The sequence below is a fragment of the Micropterus dolomieu genome, linkage group LG12 (genome assembly GCF_021292245.1).
Source record: "Micropterus dolomieu isolate WLL.071019.BEF.003 ecotype Adirondacks linkage group LG12, ASM2129224v1, whole genome shotgun sequence".
NCBI lineage: Eukaryota > Metazoa > Chordata > Actinopteri > Centrarchiformes > Centrarchidae > Micropterus > Micropterus dolomieu.
In genome coordinates this window covers 36245895-36262766 of record NC_060161.1, presented here as the reverse complement: position 1 = coordinate 36262766, position 16872 = coordinate 36245895, and the positions used below count along the sequence as shown (strand labels likewise).

The following is a 16872-nucleotide window of genomic DNA, read 5'->3' as shown; positions in this document are numbered from 1 at the left end:
CCTTGTTATATTTCTGACCTTTTAGTCCCATACGCACCAGCACGTACCTTGAGATCCTCGGGCAGAGGTCTGTTGTCTGTTCCAGAGTCTCGACTGAAAACTAAAGGGGACAGAGCGTTTGCTGTCAGGGCCCCGAGGCTCTGGAACAGCCTGCCCGAGGAAATCAGGTCGGCTGAGTCAGTGAACTCTTTTAAGTCCCTTCTTAAAACATACTTTTATAGGAGAGCCTTTCCCGATCTTATTTGACTTTATTTTATCCCTTTTATTTTATTCTATTTTTCTATTTTACTAATTTTATATTTATCTTAAATGTGTATTTTAGTCTTTTCAATGTTTTCTTGCTTTTATCTTGTATTGTTTCTGTTCTTGTGTTTAGTGGAGAAATTCACTTTAGTCTATTGGTGGTTATGTTTAGTAGCCAGTAATCACAGTATCTTGAGTCCACAGTCTAGAGTCCACACTGACCGCCACACATAGTATCTTGTGTTAGTTTTCATCAGGTGTAGTGGGTGCTGTGCTCTTTGTGTTTTTGGAGTAAAAATTAACTCCTAACCTAATATTTAAATATATAGTTAGATACAGTCCTCCTTTTGAGGACCTCTTTATTTGATCAGCACCCTCATCCACCCTCCTTTTGCTTGTTGTTACCTGTCTGCATCCCCGGTTACCAAATAAAAGTTACCTTTTTAAGAACTATACCAGTTGTGCCTATATGTTTATGTTAATATAAGCACTTTGTAACTTGTTTTTGAAAAGTGCTCTACAAATAAATATTATTATTATTATTATTAAGACAGTCACACACAACGTGCCAGCTCTTGGAGGTGGAGGACAAAAGCTTGAGACTTTGCTATTTGCTAATCACCGCGTGCACCTCTGAACTGCTGGCCAGGCCAGACCACTGCAACGTCAGTTCCTCCGGCTTCACATCCACCCAAAATGTAGGCTTCGGACCTATGAAATAAATAAACGATAACAACCACCTGCCTCTGAACAGTTTCCTCCTTTCTGCAGCTGAAATAAGATCAACAGCAGTTTGACAGCCAGTAAAAGTCCTCCTCCTTCCTCTTTGTATACCACTTCATATCAGAGTTTCGTTGTGGTTTTCTCTACAGCAGCTACAAGAAACTGATATGAGAGAAGTGATGAACCCAAACACAAAACGATCACATGGGAACAAAACACTGAGAGAAACGATAACTCGCTATAAATTGATCTTTTGAGATTTAAAGGCTGCAGAGTTTCTTCTAAAACATCTGAATACAAACAACAACAACACAACTCAAACCAGAACCTGAACAAGTATCAGATTTTATTTGGACCAAAAACATGTCGGCAGCTTTGTATAATGCATTTACATCTGTATCATGAATCATGTTCACCTCAGTCGGTTCACCTTTCTCTGAGTGATCTGCCTTCACTAAACCTGACAGAGTTAATCCTGATAACTGCTCTCACACAGCTGCTTACAGTATAAGATTAGAAGAGTTTAAAGTGAGACTGTCGCTGCTGGTGAAGTCTGAGATCCTGAGTTCAACATCATCTATAAGGCAAGGCAAGTTTATTTGTATAGCACATTTCAACAAGGTAATTCAAAGTGCTTTACATAAAACATAAAAGTAACAGGGAAATATAAAAAAGTTTAAAAGCAACATTAAATATAATAAAAGTTACAGTGTTACAATCAGGGTTAAAACAGTTAAATGGGGCAAAAAAGCTAAAAACAAAGAAAAAGAAAACAGGACAGTAAAAGTTACAGTGCAGTGTAAGTTATCAAAAAGAAAAATCTTAGATATTTAATTAAAAGCATGGAGCATAATAACTGAAAGCTGCTTCTCCTTGTTTAGTTTTGACTCTGGGGACAGAAAGCAGACCTGCCCCAGACGACCTGAGAGGTCTGGATGGTTCGTAACGCAGCAGAAGATCGGAAATGTATTTTCACCGGAGGTAATCCCAGCTGACATCCTACACAAGCCGAGGAAACGAGGAAGGTGTGTCTTCCCCACAGTGGGAGATGTCCACCAGCAGCTCAGGAGTTGCAAAACTGGCAAGGCCCCTGGGCCTGATGGGATCACTGGAAGGCTGATCAAAAACTGTGCCCTGGAACTGTCTCCTGTTCTGCACTCACTTTTCAAAGAATCACTACAAACTGCAACTGTCCCCACCCTCTGGAAAACAGCCACCAACATTCCTGTCCCCAAGAAACCCCACCCCTCTGAACTGAATCACTACCAGTAGCACTCGTCTCCATTATCGCTAAATGTCTTGAGAAACTGGTACTGAACATCATCCTTCCGGCTTTCTGCCCACAGCTGGACCCCTACCAGTTTGCCTACATGGCCAAAAGAGGTACAGAAGACGCTGTAGCATGCATCCTTCACACTCTACTTCAACATCTGGACTCCCCTGGCCATTATGCCAGGATTCGCTTTGTAGACTTTAGCTCTGCCTTCAACACAATTCAAAGTCACACCATGATAACTAAACTCCACCACCTCCATGTGCCACCTCTCATTCCCTGGATCCATAATTTCCTCAGTGATAGACCACAGGCAGTGAGGGTGGGAAGCACCACATCCACCACCATTACTGTCAACACTGGAGCCCCCCAATGCTGCGTCCTGAGCCCCTTTATCTACTCTCTGTACACCAACAGCAATACTCGCCCTCCTCAAAATCAAAAATCAGTTGCAGCGTATTACCAATCAACACTTCACAAAATGGAGTAAGGACAGTCACCTCCTCCTCAGCGTCACCAAGACAAAGGAACTCATCCTGGACACACGATGTAAACTCTCCACCCCTCACTGCCCCATCTCCATAAACAGCCAGCCAGTAGAAATTGTTGACAGCTTCACGTACCTTGGCATCACTATAGACAATAAACTGAGTTTTGGTCACCACATCACAGACATCCACAAACACTGTCAACAAAGACTTTTTGTCATTCATAAACTCTGGACACTATCAGTCAAACCACACCTTCTGCTTCTCCTGTACCGTAGTATCATTGAACCCATCCTCTTGTACTGTGCTCCCTGCTACTTTACCATGCTCTCTCTTACCAATAAGAATAAGCTTCTTAAAAAAAAACTCCTCCAAAATAATAGGTCTTCACACTCCCAACCTGCCAGCCCTCATTAATACTGCCACTGCTCGAAGAGCAACTACCATAGTACAAAATCCCGCCACCCTCTCAATTCATGCTTCACCCTTCTCCCATCTGGCTGTAGAAACAGACAGCTGCTCTACAAAAAGGCATGCTTCGGAAAAGTTTTGTACCCTGCGCTATAAGAGCGTTAAACTTACAGACAAATTAATTATGTCACTATTGTGTTATGTGTACATATGTGTATATTGTCTATATATGTACATATGTGTGTACTATGTGTAGTTTGTGTTTAGAATTCTAATTGAAGATGCTCTTTGTACAAACTGTGAAAACAAATTTCCTCCACTGAGGACAATAAAGAATGAATCTGAATGTGAATCTGTATGCTTCGCTAGCGTTACTTGTTTTATTTTGTAGTGATCAGTTTCATGTGTTTTTGTCTAGGTTTGTTTCCTGTCTGCTTGATTGCTTATGTGTCTCACCTGTGTTAATTGCCCTGCCTGCTTGTGTGTACATATTGCCTCCACTTCTGTTCAGTCCTCGTGGTGTCGTCTTCATATGTTGAGTGTTCTGCCTGGTTTCCCTGGATTTTTGGATATTCCCTGTACGTGGATTACCTTAACCTGTTGTTGGATTTAACCTGTGTTGGACTACCTTTTTTGGATTTTTCCTTTTGGTTTGGACTCTCGCCATGAATTAAGAAGTAAGCCTGTTTTGTTAGTTTTCCTGTTTTCTTAATAAACCATTTGAACTACATCCACCCTGCCACTGTCTGCATTTTGGGTCCACACTCCTGTTTCTCTTTTCTCTGACGTAACACACCGCCTACCTGATAATTGAAAGCGCTACACGAGCTCTCACACAGACAAACTTTGATGTGGAATTTGTCCTGCAGGGCTGGGCTGTGCAAGTGATAAATTATGTATTGAAACTACACATAATAAAACCTTATTTTGACTATCAATACTATACATCACTTCATAGTGCTGCTGCTGCTGCTGTGTCCTCAGTTCTATCAAAGTTTCTCAGAAAGAGTCAGTTAGGGTTTGAGAGGCTGATAAAAAAGGTTTACACACCTTGGTTTGATGTGCAGCTCAGCAGTGAGGTCAGAACTAAAGAGAAGTGACACTCAGGTTGGTTTGACTTTGTGGTTATACAACCTGTTCTCACTTCCAAGTCGTCACATATGGACGCATGATCAAGAGCCATAGTCGTCAGTTGGTGACACACTGGGGATCCTTTTACCATCACAGTTCAACGTAGTTGGGGAAGCCCTGTAGCGTCGGATTTTGACGAAGAAAACATTGAGTAAGGAGGTGGATGGAGGGCCAGAACTTGGACTTTGAAGCAGGAGACTGGGGTTCTTGTCCCGTGTGAAACAAAAAGTCAACATTAAATATTTCTATTTAGGCAAGTTATGTATATTGACGTAAGTGACGTTAGTTAATGTACGTATTAACTCACGTACATAGTTGTTTTAACCAAAACCATGATCTTTTCCTAACCTTAACCAAGCCTAAACCTAACCAGACTGCAGCGTTTCAGGACTTTAATAACGTTTCAAAATGGCAATGTTTTGAAACGCTAATGTTTTATTTTTGAAAGTGTAACCGGGCGTTGCATATTTATTGTTGCTAAGCGTTGCTAACTTGACCGCGGAGCCCTAAATGTCAATAAATGACTCAAAAGGGCTTCCCAGGTCATTAAAAGGTGATGACAAAGGGCCTTGACCAAGCGTCAATATGAACGAGTCTGGAGTGAGAACGTGTTGGGTAATGCAGGACATTTGAAACATCAGAGAGCAGCACACACAACAATCTTTTTTGTGGTTAATGAATACATAAATTTGTAAATGATCTTTTATAAAGCAACAACAGCAGTCTCATTAATTATAACCTTTTAAAATAATATCCTCATTGTTACAGGAGCATGTATGAGCCTAACAATGCTGTAAAAAACAAACTCATTTGTCTCTATCTTGATTTTCTCTGCTGATGGTTTTAGAGTGTACTTACAGAGCAGCCACAGTGTTTCTTTCATCCTGACAATTTGTTATATTAGATCTACGCTCTGATCAGTTCATGTTCACATATAAGTAAACCCCCCCCACCTTCCTCTGTGACTGTGGCTGGCAGGGTTGTGGTTTCCGCTCCACACTTTAGTTGTTGCATCAAAGGTGATAAATTCTGTTTTAAAACGAGACTCTGAGCCAAAACATGATGTGAAGAGAGACAGAAAACTAAATGAAGACACTGAGATGAAAAGTAAAGCAACAATGATCACAGTGAATATGATGCGTTCACGGACAGTTAAACATCCCTGCAGGGTGTGTGTCATTCATTGTTCTGATTCCCTGAGGTGAAAGATGAAACAGCTTTTTTCATTAGATAGATTAAAGATAATTGTTTGAAGCTGTCAGAGATTCATTATGAAGTGATTTGATGATGATCTTAAACTAACCAGCTGGATCTTCAGGTAGGTCACAGCGGGTCAGTCTGTAGGAAGTGAACAGGAGATGATTGTGATTGGACAGCTTCTCTCTGTTCTAACCACAGAAATGTGGTCAGAAAGAGACCAAAATATACTGCATGGCTGCAAGCTATCAAAATACACATCAACTGAGAGAACGTGATGCCTTTGCTACACCTGAATAGATGAACTTTGTGTTTCTTGCTGCAGGAATAAGAAACAAATCAAATAGCTTCAGTTTCTCGGCCTATTAGTTTTACAAAAGGTGTATAAAAAGACCAACTATCCCGCTATCACAACATATGTTACATGCGTGTCCTTGGGGATTTCCTCCCAGACCATGATCAGAGCATCAGGGAGCTCCTAGACAGATGTTTTATTTTTTTTATTATTGAGAGCCATTTAGCTCTTTGAAATCAGACATTGCAGAGCTGAACTTAAAGGTAATTTACCTTATTTCAACAAATGTTTTACTTTATAAGAGGAAGTGCATCTCTGTCTCAACAGTGACTTCTTTTGGTCACCATGGTTTTTTGTGTCTCCATTTGTGATGTCCAGTTTGTGCTCACTGAGCCTGCACTTGGTTAGGATCTGTCGGCTCTCTGTCTCTGCAGGGAGAGAGACACTCTGCCACTGCAATAGGACCAGATCACATTCTGATATACTTCTTTCCATTGTTTTATATAGGTTTCTTTACACTGTGTTTTAATGCTGTTTCCTCTGATTGGTGTTTGGAAAGCAGTCTTGTTGGGAGTCTGGTCAGAGTGGGTCTGGGAGGGATCAGTTAGTCTCAGCACTAACTGACATAGGGGGCTTTACCTCTTGGGTTTTGAGGGTTTAGTTCATTGTGTCACAGGGGGCTAGGTTTTTAGGTCCCATATTATGCAATATGAATGTTTTCATGTCTTTTCAACATAATTATGTGTCGACGGGCCCGCCCACTGCACATGTATTTAATATACTGAGTATACAGCTGGAAGTTGTTCAGTATGTGTGACAGAGGTTGTTATGGTTATGAGGGAAAGTATTAATATTTTCTGGTTTTCCCTCTGATGTCCTCCTGCTGCTCTGCTGCAATGAGAAGGAGACGTGACAGATAACTTTACTGTCCTCCTCCTTGTTGGAGAATTCCGGCAGGGTAGACGCTCGTCACTACGTAGAATATGTACGAAGAAGAAGTTGTCTGGTTTATGAAACAAAGGCTTTATTCTTAAATAGACAAACATACAGAGTGCATTCAGTCTGCAGAGTGTAAGACAAAGAGCCAGTGAAGAAACAGGGCACTTTATACTATGTTATTACGCAGCTGTCTCAGGGAGGGAGGGAGTCAAAACCAACTGTCCTGAGATGAAGGCCTTTCAACAGTCAGATAAAAAACTCCTAACGAGCTACATTCCCCTGGGAACGGCTGAAACCTGACTACAACATAATACAAGCATCAACACCAAACAGTGACACATGGGCCATAAGGGTACAGCATACAAAGGTAAACAGGAAAATACATTATAATATGAATTTCGATCGCATTATTTATACAGAAGTTAAATTAAACACATACTATTTAACATGAGCCCACAGAGTGTGAATCTTTTTCATCAAAAAAGTGACAACATTATGAAGCCAGACGAAGTTGAGATAGCCGACCGCAGAAATCAAGGATGTAATCATTGGCGTAGCTCAGAAGGGATGCTCAGTGATGACAGCAGTGATGATGTCATCATAGTCTTCATCCAATCCCTTTTCAGTGTGGTTTAGAGGGGTCATCACCGTGGAAATGGGCAGGTCACTTGCTGCAGTCAGAGCAGGTTACAAAGAAAGTGCAGATTATTTGTTAGTTTCTGTTAGAGACAACTGTCCATCATCAACACTAAAGTCTGAGAGTGATTGATTGATTAATTGTAATGTCAGTGAATGATTTAGTTACCTGTGGCCCTGCGTCGATATAAAGACAACATGAGGACAGTGGAGATGCAGTACGGACAGAACACCACCAGGTGTAAGATCAGTCTGAATTCAAGCTGGAGGGAGGCTGAGGCAGCGGGCAGAGTTGCAGAGGTGGGCGGGGCTGTGGTTGTAGGTTTACCTGTTGAGAGAATCCACCTGGTCAGATGAATCTCTGAATGAAAGTCCTGAAATCAAAGGTAACCTCCTCACCTGTGACAGAGATCCAGCTGGATGGAGACTCTCCACGACCGCTGATGTTACACTTGTAGAGGCCTTCATCAGACTTGTTAACATGGTGGATGGTCATGTGACCTGTAGGCTCAGTCCTGATGAGGGAGCCATCTTTATAGAAACCAGCTGGGAGGTTGGAGGGAGGGGTCTCTGTTTTACAGTGCAGAGTGACATCATGTCCCTCCATCACAGGGAGGACAGGACTCTGCAGGATCACTGGTCCACCTCAACACAGAGACAAACTACAGCATTTCATCATTTACACACAGCTTCATCAACACTAACTCCACAGTCTGATCTTACCAGGGACAGTGATGTTGATGGTGTTACTGGTTGCTCCCTCTCTGGACTCACACCAGTAAACTCCACTGTCCAATGGGTCAAAGTAGCCAATGGTACATGAAGAACCAGCTGATCTTCCCCAGCCAGCTCCACACTGAGTCCTGGTTTCTCTGGTTGTGTTCCTCCTCAGCGTCCATCCAGCAGAGCTGTCGTCCTCCTCACAGCTCAGAGAGACAGACTCTCCTTCAAACAGCTGAGAGCTGCTGGGACTCACAGTCAGAGAGGCTGGAGGAAGAGGGGTTTAAAGTCAAGTTACTGTTGCAGTGCAGTTTAGAAAACACTGAATGATACGAAGGCCCAAAAGAAAGGCTGAATCACAGAGGTCCAAACTTTCTCTTGATTAAATGTTAATGTAGACCAAGTCAAAATAAGTTTTTCCTGGTATTTTAAATTACCACCTTTAGACTTCAGACTGGACACTAGCCAAGATAGCAGCTTAACTCTGCACTGCAAAACCACTGTCTGACTTCTTTTTAATAATAATAATAATTTAGGTATTTAGCGACTTATAATTGCTTTATATGTCAGAGGGACCCCCAGGGTTGATGGACCCCTCTGTGAGTTTGAGGGACCCCAAAGATGGGTAAAGCACTAGTGGGTGGGGGAAATCTGACATGGGAGAAGTACAATTGGCGGGAGTTGTGATGGACGCCTGTATGCGAGAAGCGCAATGGGGCGTCTCCCGAAGGGGAGAGCCATGTGACAGACCACCGTCACTACGGGTGAGTATGCGCTTACCAACGAGTCTGGCTCTGCGGTCAAGTTGCATGGTTGGTACCCTGTAGACCCGGGTTCCAATCCTGACTGCTGTTGCCTTTCCGTCACAATTGAACCCTGGTGTCCCACCAGGGGCCTAGGTCTTATCCACTACACCATTACCACCCACTTTAAGTAGTGATGGTGCCTTCACCACCCGTTTCAAGTAAAACTGACATTAAGTCAACGGAACCAACAGGACTTTTGAGGAGGTCGGTGGCGCCGTGCAAGATGGCAGCCTCTGGATTACACTCTGCAGTGCATTTGTTTATTAACTCTGTTTTCTGCCGTCCCTCTCTGGTAACTTTTACCAGAGAAGAGCTCTTAAACATCGAACTTTCAACTCCTAACACTATTAGACTGCTCTTGATCGAACCTGGAACTTTGCTGGAGTTATTAGTTGGAGAAGCGGCAGCTCTGTTTGGGATCCGGAGTCACTGTTGGGGAAAGTGTGCAGGTGCACTGGTTAAACTGAGACAGAGGGATTTTCGCACTGCGCTCCCTTCTATCCATCTGGCGAAAGTCCGCTCTCTGGCCAACAAAATGGATGAACTGCTGCTCCTCAACAGAACTAACTTGAACTTCTGCAGATCAGCCGCCTTTTTTTTTTTTCCGAATCCTGGTTCACCGAGTGCATTCAGGACAGCACACTTCACCTACTGGGATTTAATCTCAGCCGCGCGGATCGCGAAAGGGAGGTCACAGGAAAAACAAGGGGAGGGCGAACTCTGTTTCTATATAAACTAAGGTTGGTGTACAGATGTCAGTGTTGAAGAAATCATTTAGCCCTCACTTAAACCTTTTTATTCACCGCAGGAGTTTTCCTCGTTTGTCCTGGTCGCTGTTTACATTCCACCTCAGGCCTGTGTTACTACACCTGGCCGACCAGATAACTAACAAGGAGAAAAAACATCCAGACTCCCTGCTCATTGTTCTCGGGGACTTGAACAGAGCAAACCTCAGCCATGAACTTCCAAAGTACAGACAGCATATTAGGTGTCCCACCAGGGACACTAGCACACTGGACAACTGCTACACAACATTGAAGGACGCCTGTCACTCTGTTCCCTGTGCAGCCTTTGGACTCTCTGGTCACTGTCTGGTTCATCATATCTCACATACAGGCAGCGACTGAAATCTGCTAAACCTGTTGTAAAGACTGTGAAAAGATGGACCAACAAGTCAAAGCTTGAATTACAGGCCAACATTGACTGTACTGACTGGAGTGTTTTTGAGGCTGCAGCCACTGACCTGGACAAACTGACACTGTGGCATCTTTGTGAGGACACGTGTGTGTCGACTAAAACCTTTCGCACATACAACAACCAAAAACCCTGGTTCACAGCGAAACTCAGGCAGCTTCGTCAGACCAAAGAGGAGGCCTTCAGAAGTGGGGACAGGGTCCTGTACAACCAGGCCAGGAACACTCTGACCAAAGAGGTCAAAGCTGCAAAGAGGAGCTACGCTGAAAAGCAAGAAAACAGCTTCACAGCCAGCGACCCTGCGTCAGTGTGGAAAGGCCTGCAGACACTAACTACAGGAGACCATCCCCCAACTCAGCTGGTACTCAACGACTGGCTGTCAAGCTGAATGATTTCTTTTGTCAAACCTCTCCCCCACTCCAACACCATCTTCCCCCACTGCCACGCTCTCTCACCCCTCTCCGACCCCTCAACTGCACTCATGATTTGTGAAGAGGATGTGCGCCAGCTCTTCCAGAGGCAGAAGATCAGGAAGGCTCCTGGCCCAGACTGTGTCTCCATCCAGCCTGAAAGGTCAGCTAAATGAATAAATGTAAACAGCCCTGTGTCTACGGTGGAATCCTAAAGTGGGAGCCCAAAACTGACACCATCATCAAGACGGCCAGCAGAACTCAACCTGCTCTGTGCTCCATCACATCCACCTGACATGTATATTATAATAATAATATTGTGCCTGTATCTGATTTTATTATTGTATAAGTAAGCACAGCGTGAGCAATGTACAATCCAGAGTCAAATCCCTTGTATGTGTACACATACCTGGCAATAAAGCTGATTCTGATTCTGTCCTGCCTCTCTTCACTCTGTCTACATAACACTTTGCAGGGCCTTTTTGATGAAGTTTTCGAATGACAAACTGTGTAACAAATGTAGTACATTTTCTGATAATAGGCATATGTTTCATCGTCATCATGGGGCTTTGGACATACTGTATATTGCCAAAAGTTTTAGGACGCCTGCCTTTACATGCACATGAAGGTTAATGGCATCCAATTCTTAATCCGTAGGGTTTAATATGGAGTTGACCCACACTTTGCAATAACAGGTGCACCTCTTCTAGGAAAGCTATCCACGTTTAGGACAGTAGTATATTTGTGAGTAAATTTTACTAATGGATGTATAGTACAGGTGGCAACCTATCACAGTACCACGCATGAATTCACAGAGCTCCTGACAGCAACCCTTTCTTTCAGATATGTTTGTAGAAGCAGTTTGCTTGCGGTGCTTTATTTAAACACCTGTGGCCATGGAAGTGATTGGAACACCTGAATTTAATGATTTGGAGGGGTGTCCCAATACTTTTGGTAATCTAGTATGGTGTTTTGTAAAACCCCTGTCGACTGTTTTGTGTTGTATGTGATGCTAATTGATTTTATGTAAGGGGCTAAACGATACTACGAAGGTGGATAAGATGTTGGTTAGTTAAATCTGTGTTAACTTAATTAGAGTTGGTGCGCGTTCACATTAAAGGGGCATGTTCGGCAGTGTGGGCAGAGTTTTTGCTCCGTATTTCTCCAGAACAATGCACGTTGATTGTGTCAGGAGGCATGGCAACAAGCCAGGGAGGCATGTTTGCATTGCATGGAGTAAATTTGTAGCCTAATTATCTTCACAGTGTTCTTATTGTAGTTCAAATGTCTATTTTATGGGCAAACTTTTATGTGTAATATAATTAAGATGTAAAGGTACAATCGCACATAAGGTCCATTGTAATAGAAAAAAAAGGAACCAGCCGAAAGGGGGAATAATCCCAGAGAAAATTTAATTTCCACGATTAATCTACAAGTAAAAAATTCTCTGACATTATAGTCACGCATTTATTAGAGAAACTTCTCTTTGCAAGGCTGCAACATCACACACACACTTCTGCTGTGTATTAGGCCTATGTGCAGTGGAAAGTTATAGGCTTCACAATTGGATTTAGCAGCAAGGAAATACCCGTGAGATTAGCCCACAATAACTATCATGCACCTTAGAGACTTTGCTGTGGATTGGACGTAGTCAGAAGAGTGATTTTTGATTTCCAACTTTTTCTCCCTGTAAATTTGACACTTTCATCTAGAATTTTTTTTTTCTTGATTTATTAACCCTCAGCCAGACTCTGTATTTTTGGGCACTTAAAATAGTCGATCTATATATGTGAATACACTAGATACACAAGAGGCTACAGGGCTCGCTGGATGAACTTAAATAACTTCAAATTGGGATGAAACCTTAGCAGATTTTATCAAGTGGTGTGTATTAATAATAGCAATAGACCATGGGTAACATCTATCAACTTTTTGTAGTACGGGTTAATCGGGAAGTTACACCGAAGGTCACAAAGTTTTTCATCCCCATGCACGCACTTTCATTAGGGTCAACATTCTCTGAGTTGATTGAACTACTTCTGCTCAGCTGTTCTGGCACCATCAGGCTCAGTCAACTCAGGACTCAGTGATAAGCTCAGAGTTTGTTACGCCTGCTTCCTGAAAAAGGGCCCTGGCCATTCATAGTAAAAATAAATATCTGCTGTGGACTCATTTGGGTCATGACTGTGCCACTGAAAGCAAATGAACTGAATATTAACATTTCCCACACAAATTGACAGGAACATTAATCCGTATAAGACAATTTTGGAAAAAGTTGCTCCACACAGACAAACTTTGAAATGGCAGTTTTCTTGCAGTGGGCTGAGCAGGTCAATTTTACAGTCCTTCAGTTCAATGTCTAAAAGACTTCAGTCCTCAACACTAATGGCTCTATCAGAGTTTCTCAGACAGAGTCAGTAAGTGTTTTAGACACTAACTGATAAATGAGGTTTACTCACTGTGGTTTGTTGAGCAGCACAGCAGTGAGGTCAGAACTAAAGAGAAATGACACTCAGGTCGGTTTTATGTTTGTGAAAGAAAGACATTAAACACCTGAGAGCAGCACACACACACAATGTGTTTATGTGTTTAATGAATGGTTAAAGAATTAATACAGAAATTTGTATCAACACATTAAACTAATCTTTTTTAAACAGCATGTCACGACTGAGGGTGAGCGCAAAGCAAGTGAGAGCCCAAATGCAAGACACTGAGAGCAGAGATGCAGTTCTGGGAAGTTAATCCAACACAAAATGGCAAAACAAGGCTTAACAGTGTGCAGGGACCGGCAACATCCACAATCCAATACAACAGCACAGCAAAAGGCAGAACACTCTTCCTATGACATGACAGAGCGTACACACGCTACAATGACTGGACAGGGACTGAACAGAAACACCAAACATTTTTACACAGCCTTGCGAAGGGAAGTTTCTCTCATAAATGTGTGACTATAATGTCAGAGAATATTCAAGTTTTTTACTTGTGGATTAATCGTGGAAATGAAATTCTGTCTCGGATTATGACCCCTTTCCGCTGGCTCCTTTTTGTCTGTTACAATGGACCTGATGTGCAGTTGTAGCTTTAGGCCAAAATTTTAATCATATTACGCATAAAAGAAGAGCCCATAATACATAATAGAGATTTGAACTACAATAAGAACACTGGGAAGATAATTAGGCTACAAATTTACTCAATGCAATGCCAACAAGCCTCCCTGGCTTGGTGATGGTGCAGTGGATAAGACACATGCCTTTGGTGTGAGAGACCCGGGTTCGAATCTCCTGTGAGTCACCAATGTGTCCCTGAGCAAGACACTTAACCCCTAGTTGCTCCAGAGGCGTGCGACCCCTGACATATGTAGCAATTGTAAATTGCTTTGGATAAAAATATCAGCTAAATAAGTAAATGTAATGGTGTTAGATCTGCCTATGAATGTGTCTTTAAACTCATCATATCCTGACACTATCAACGTGCATTACTCTGGGGGAAATACGGAGCATGCAAGTCTGCCTGCACGGCCGAACACACCCCTTTAATGCGAGTGTGCACCAACTCCAACTAAGTTAACACTGAGTTAACACCAACTAACCAACATCTTATCCACCATTGTAGTACCGTTTAACTCCAGTGTAGGCGGTCAGAGTTTGTCTGATAACCCCGAGTTAACTCTGAGTGGGTTGAACTTCCTTTGTAGTACAAGCCACAGGAACAAAACCGAAAACAGAAAACATGGACCAACTGTTAAACAGAACGGGGTAGGGAACAGAGACAGGACAAACCAGGAAACAGGAGAACAATAAACAACAGAACAGAAATAAAGAAAATAACCAAACACCACTTAACACCAGCTGACAGATTATAACCAGATAAATAATATCACAAGGTAGCTGAAGCACACTAAGGTAGCAAGTGAATCATTAACTAAGTCTAAAGTAACAGACCAACAACAGGAGTCTAAACTCAAGGCGTTAGCAACAAAACCAACAGGGGTTGAACTAATAACACAGAGTGGCTAAGGGACGCAAGATAACAGAAACAATACATACAAACTCAGACAACCTAATCAACAGACTAAGATAACTGAACAAAACAGATAAACACAATGATGACCAAACAGACAATATATCAGGCAGATCTCACAACAACACTAGCAGAATGGACACAGGACAACAGACAGGACTGAAACCCAAAACACAACAGACAATATAACAGATACTGAACTGATCAAATAACAAAAAACTCTAAACAAAAGCTAAACAAAGCAAAGCCAACAGGCAGAAAGTGACACAACAGCCTTCTCATAAATTACAACCTTTCACATTCTCAAAAACCATGTAAATGTTAGAGGAGCGTTTCTGAGGCAAATGATGCCGTAAAATCTATGTATTTGTAATTCTTCTTTATATCTAGTTTTCTCTGCTGATGTTTTTAGAGTGTACTCACAGAGCAGCCACAGCAGAGATGTTTCCTCCATCCTGACACTTGGTTATATTAAATCTACACTTTGTTCACATCAAGTAAAGCTTCCTCTCTGACTAGCGGTCAGTGTTGTTTCTGAGCCTTCTCTCGGTTCCAACCACAGATATGTGAAAGAAAGAGAGGCTGCAAAGCTATAAAAACTACACCTCAAACTGAGACAACAGGATGCCTCCACTGCACCTGAATACATTACCTGCTGACTTTGTGTTTCTTGCTGCAGGAACAAAATCAAATAACTTCAGTTTCTCAATTTATTTATTTTAAAAAGGTACATAAAAAACCAAGTACTCTGTTGTCAATACCCCGTGTCTTCGATGTATGCCCTTAGGGATCTCCTTCCAGACCTGGATCAGGGCATCAGTGAGCTCCTGGACAGTCTGTGGGGCTACTTGGTGGCTTTGGATGCACCAATCCAATTGGATTCACATCTGGGCAACATAAGGGCCTGTCGGTGGCATCAGCGCCTTTGTCATCCAGGAACTGCCTACACACTCTGGCCACATGAGGCCGGCATTGTCCTGCACTAGGAGGAACCCAGGGCCCACTGCACCAGCGTAAGGCCCAGCAATGGCTCTGAGGATGTCATCCCGGTACCTAACAGCAGTCAGGGTACTAACTAGCAAACTGAAGCTGTCTGTGCCCACCACCTGTGAAAACCATTCCCTTTTTGAGGCTTGTCTTGCCATTTCCTCTCTAGTGCACCTGTTGTAACTTTAATTTACACCAAACAGGTGACACGTATTCAAAATAGCCTATGCTTCCTAACTGGACAGACTGAAATCCCTGAATCTGGATTTTTTTATTATTAACAAATGCGGCAGACAACAAACTGCACAAGACCATATGTAACCCTGTATCTGCGAGTTTGGTAACATCATTCTCTGCAGCGTGGATGTCCCTCTCATCGCAGCAGTGCACTGTATACTGCACTATGGAGGCCCCTGATTTTTATCTTGGGGAGTTCAATCACTGCAAACTGGAACTGTCACTCAGGCTTTCAAAAATACATCAAATATGGACTGTTACAGATTACATAAAATTCTGTGTGAACAATGTACCTCAGAAAGAAATAATCATACGTCTTAAAAACAAACCATACATAACTGGGGAGATTTGAACCTCAGGACTTCTCTGAATGGAAGAATGTTTTTGAGACAATTTCCCTCACAGAGCAGGTGCCATGCACCCAGGAGGTCAGATCACTTTTTAAATACTTATGTAGTAAGAAGGCCGGATGGAATATCTGCAGTCCTCCTAAAGACGTTTGCAGAGGAGATGAACCTGCAGGGTTCCCGTCTTTCAAAAATTCTCACACAACATCCCCACCTTGTGGAAGAAATCAGTAATTACACCTTTAAGCAAGATGTTGGTATGTTTTAGATCACTTTCATTTTGCTTGTAAGCGGGGGTGTGGCAAAGATGATGCCATTAACAGCATTTCACATCTAGTCAGTAAACACCTTGGCTCAACTGGTATTTTTCTTTTCTAAATTGACATACTGAACCCAGAAGCAGACTAGAGACAGCCAGTGAGTTCAAACTAGTAATGTGTCCTTCCGTATGAACGTAGGGTTGTATCAAGAAATTCAGAATGCTTTTTGTGAAGCACATATTGAGGCTTGTGTTGGTGTCGTATGTGGTGATGTTTGAAACCAAATAACTTATTCAGGAATGCATTTGAATTGCATTCAAAATGCAATTGACCCTACTTCACATTTTTTGGACTTTTGAACTTGAAATTGAACACACAAATTGGTAGGGGTGGTGACGTCTTACCCGATATTAATTTTCTAAAGCAGGCAGAATCAATCAAGAAAAACCAACCACCTGAAGTACTGTGGAAAAGTTATTTTAAATTGTTTCCACATTCCCTTTTGACCCTGCCATTGTAGACACCATATTAATAAGTTCATCATTTATATAT

At 42.3% G+C, this 16872-nt stretch overlaps 1 protein-coding gene and 1 long non-coding RNA gene across 2 annotated transcripts; both read right to left on the bottom strand.

The window, feature by feature from the left end:
- Positions 1-6765: 6765 nt before the first annotated feature.
- LOC123980263 lies at positions 6766-7679 on the bottom strand. Its single transcript, XR_006827448.1, has 2 exons — positions 7506-7679; positions 6766-7371 (listed from the first exon to the last, which is right to left on the bottom strand). It is a non-coding gene; the product is annotated as an uncharacterized LOC123980263 (long non-coding RNA).
- Positions 7680-7754: 75 nt separating this feature from the next.
- On the bottom strand, positions 7755-8867 carry LOC123979964 (Fc receptor-like protein 5; the record flags this gene model as incomplete). Its single annotated transcript, XM_046064075.1, has 3 exons — positions 8837-8867; positions 8060-8323; positions 7755-7981 (listed from the first exon to the last, which is right to left on the bottom strand). Coding segments are annotated over exons 1-3 (522 nt in total), but the record flags the coding sequence as incomplete, so codon positions are not given.
- Between the last annotated feature and the right edge of the window lie 8005 nt (positions 8868-16872).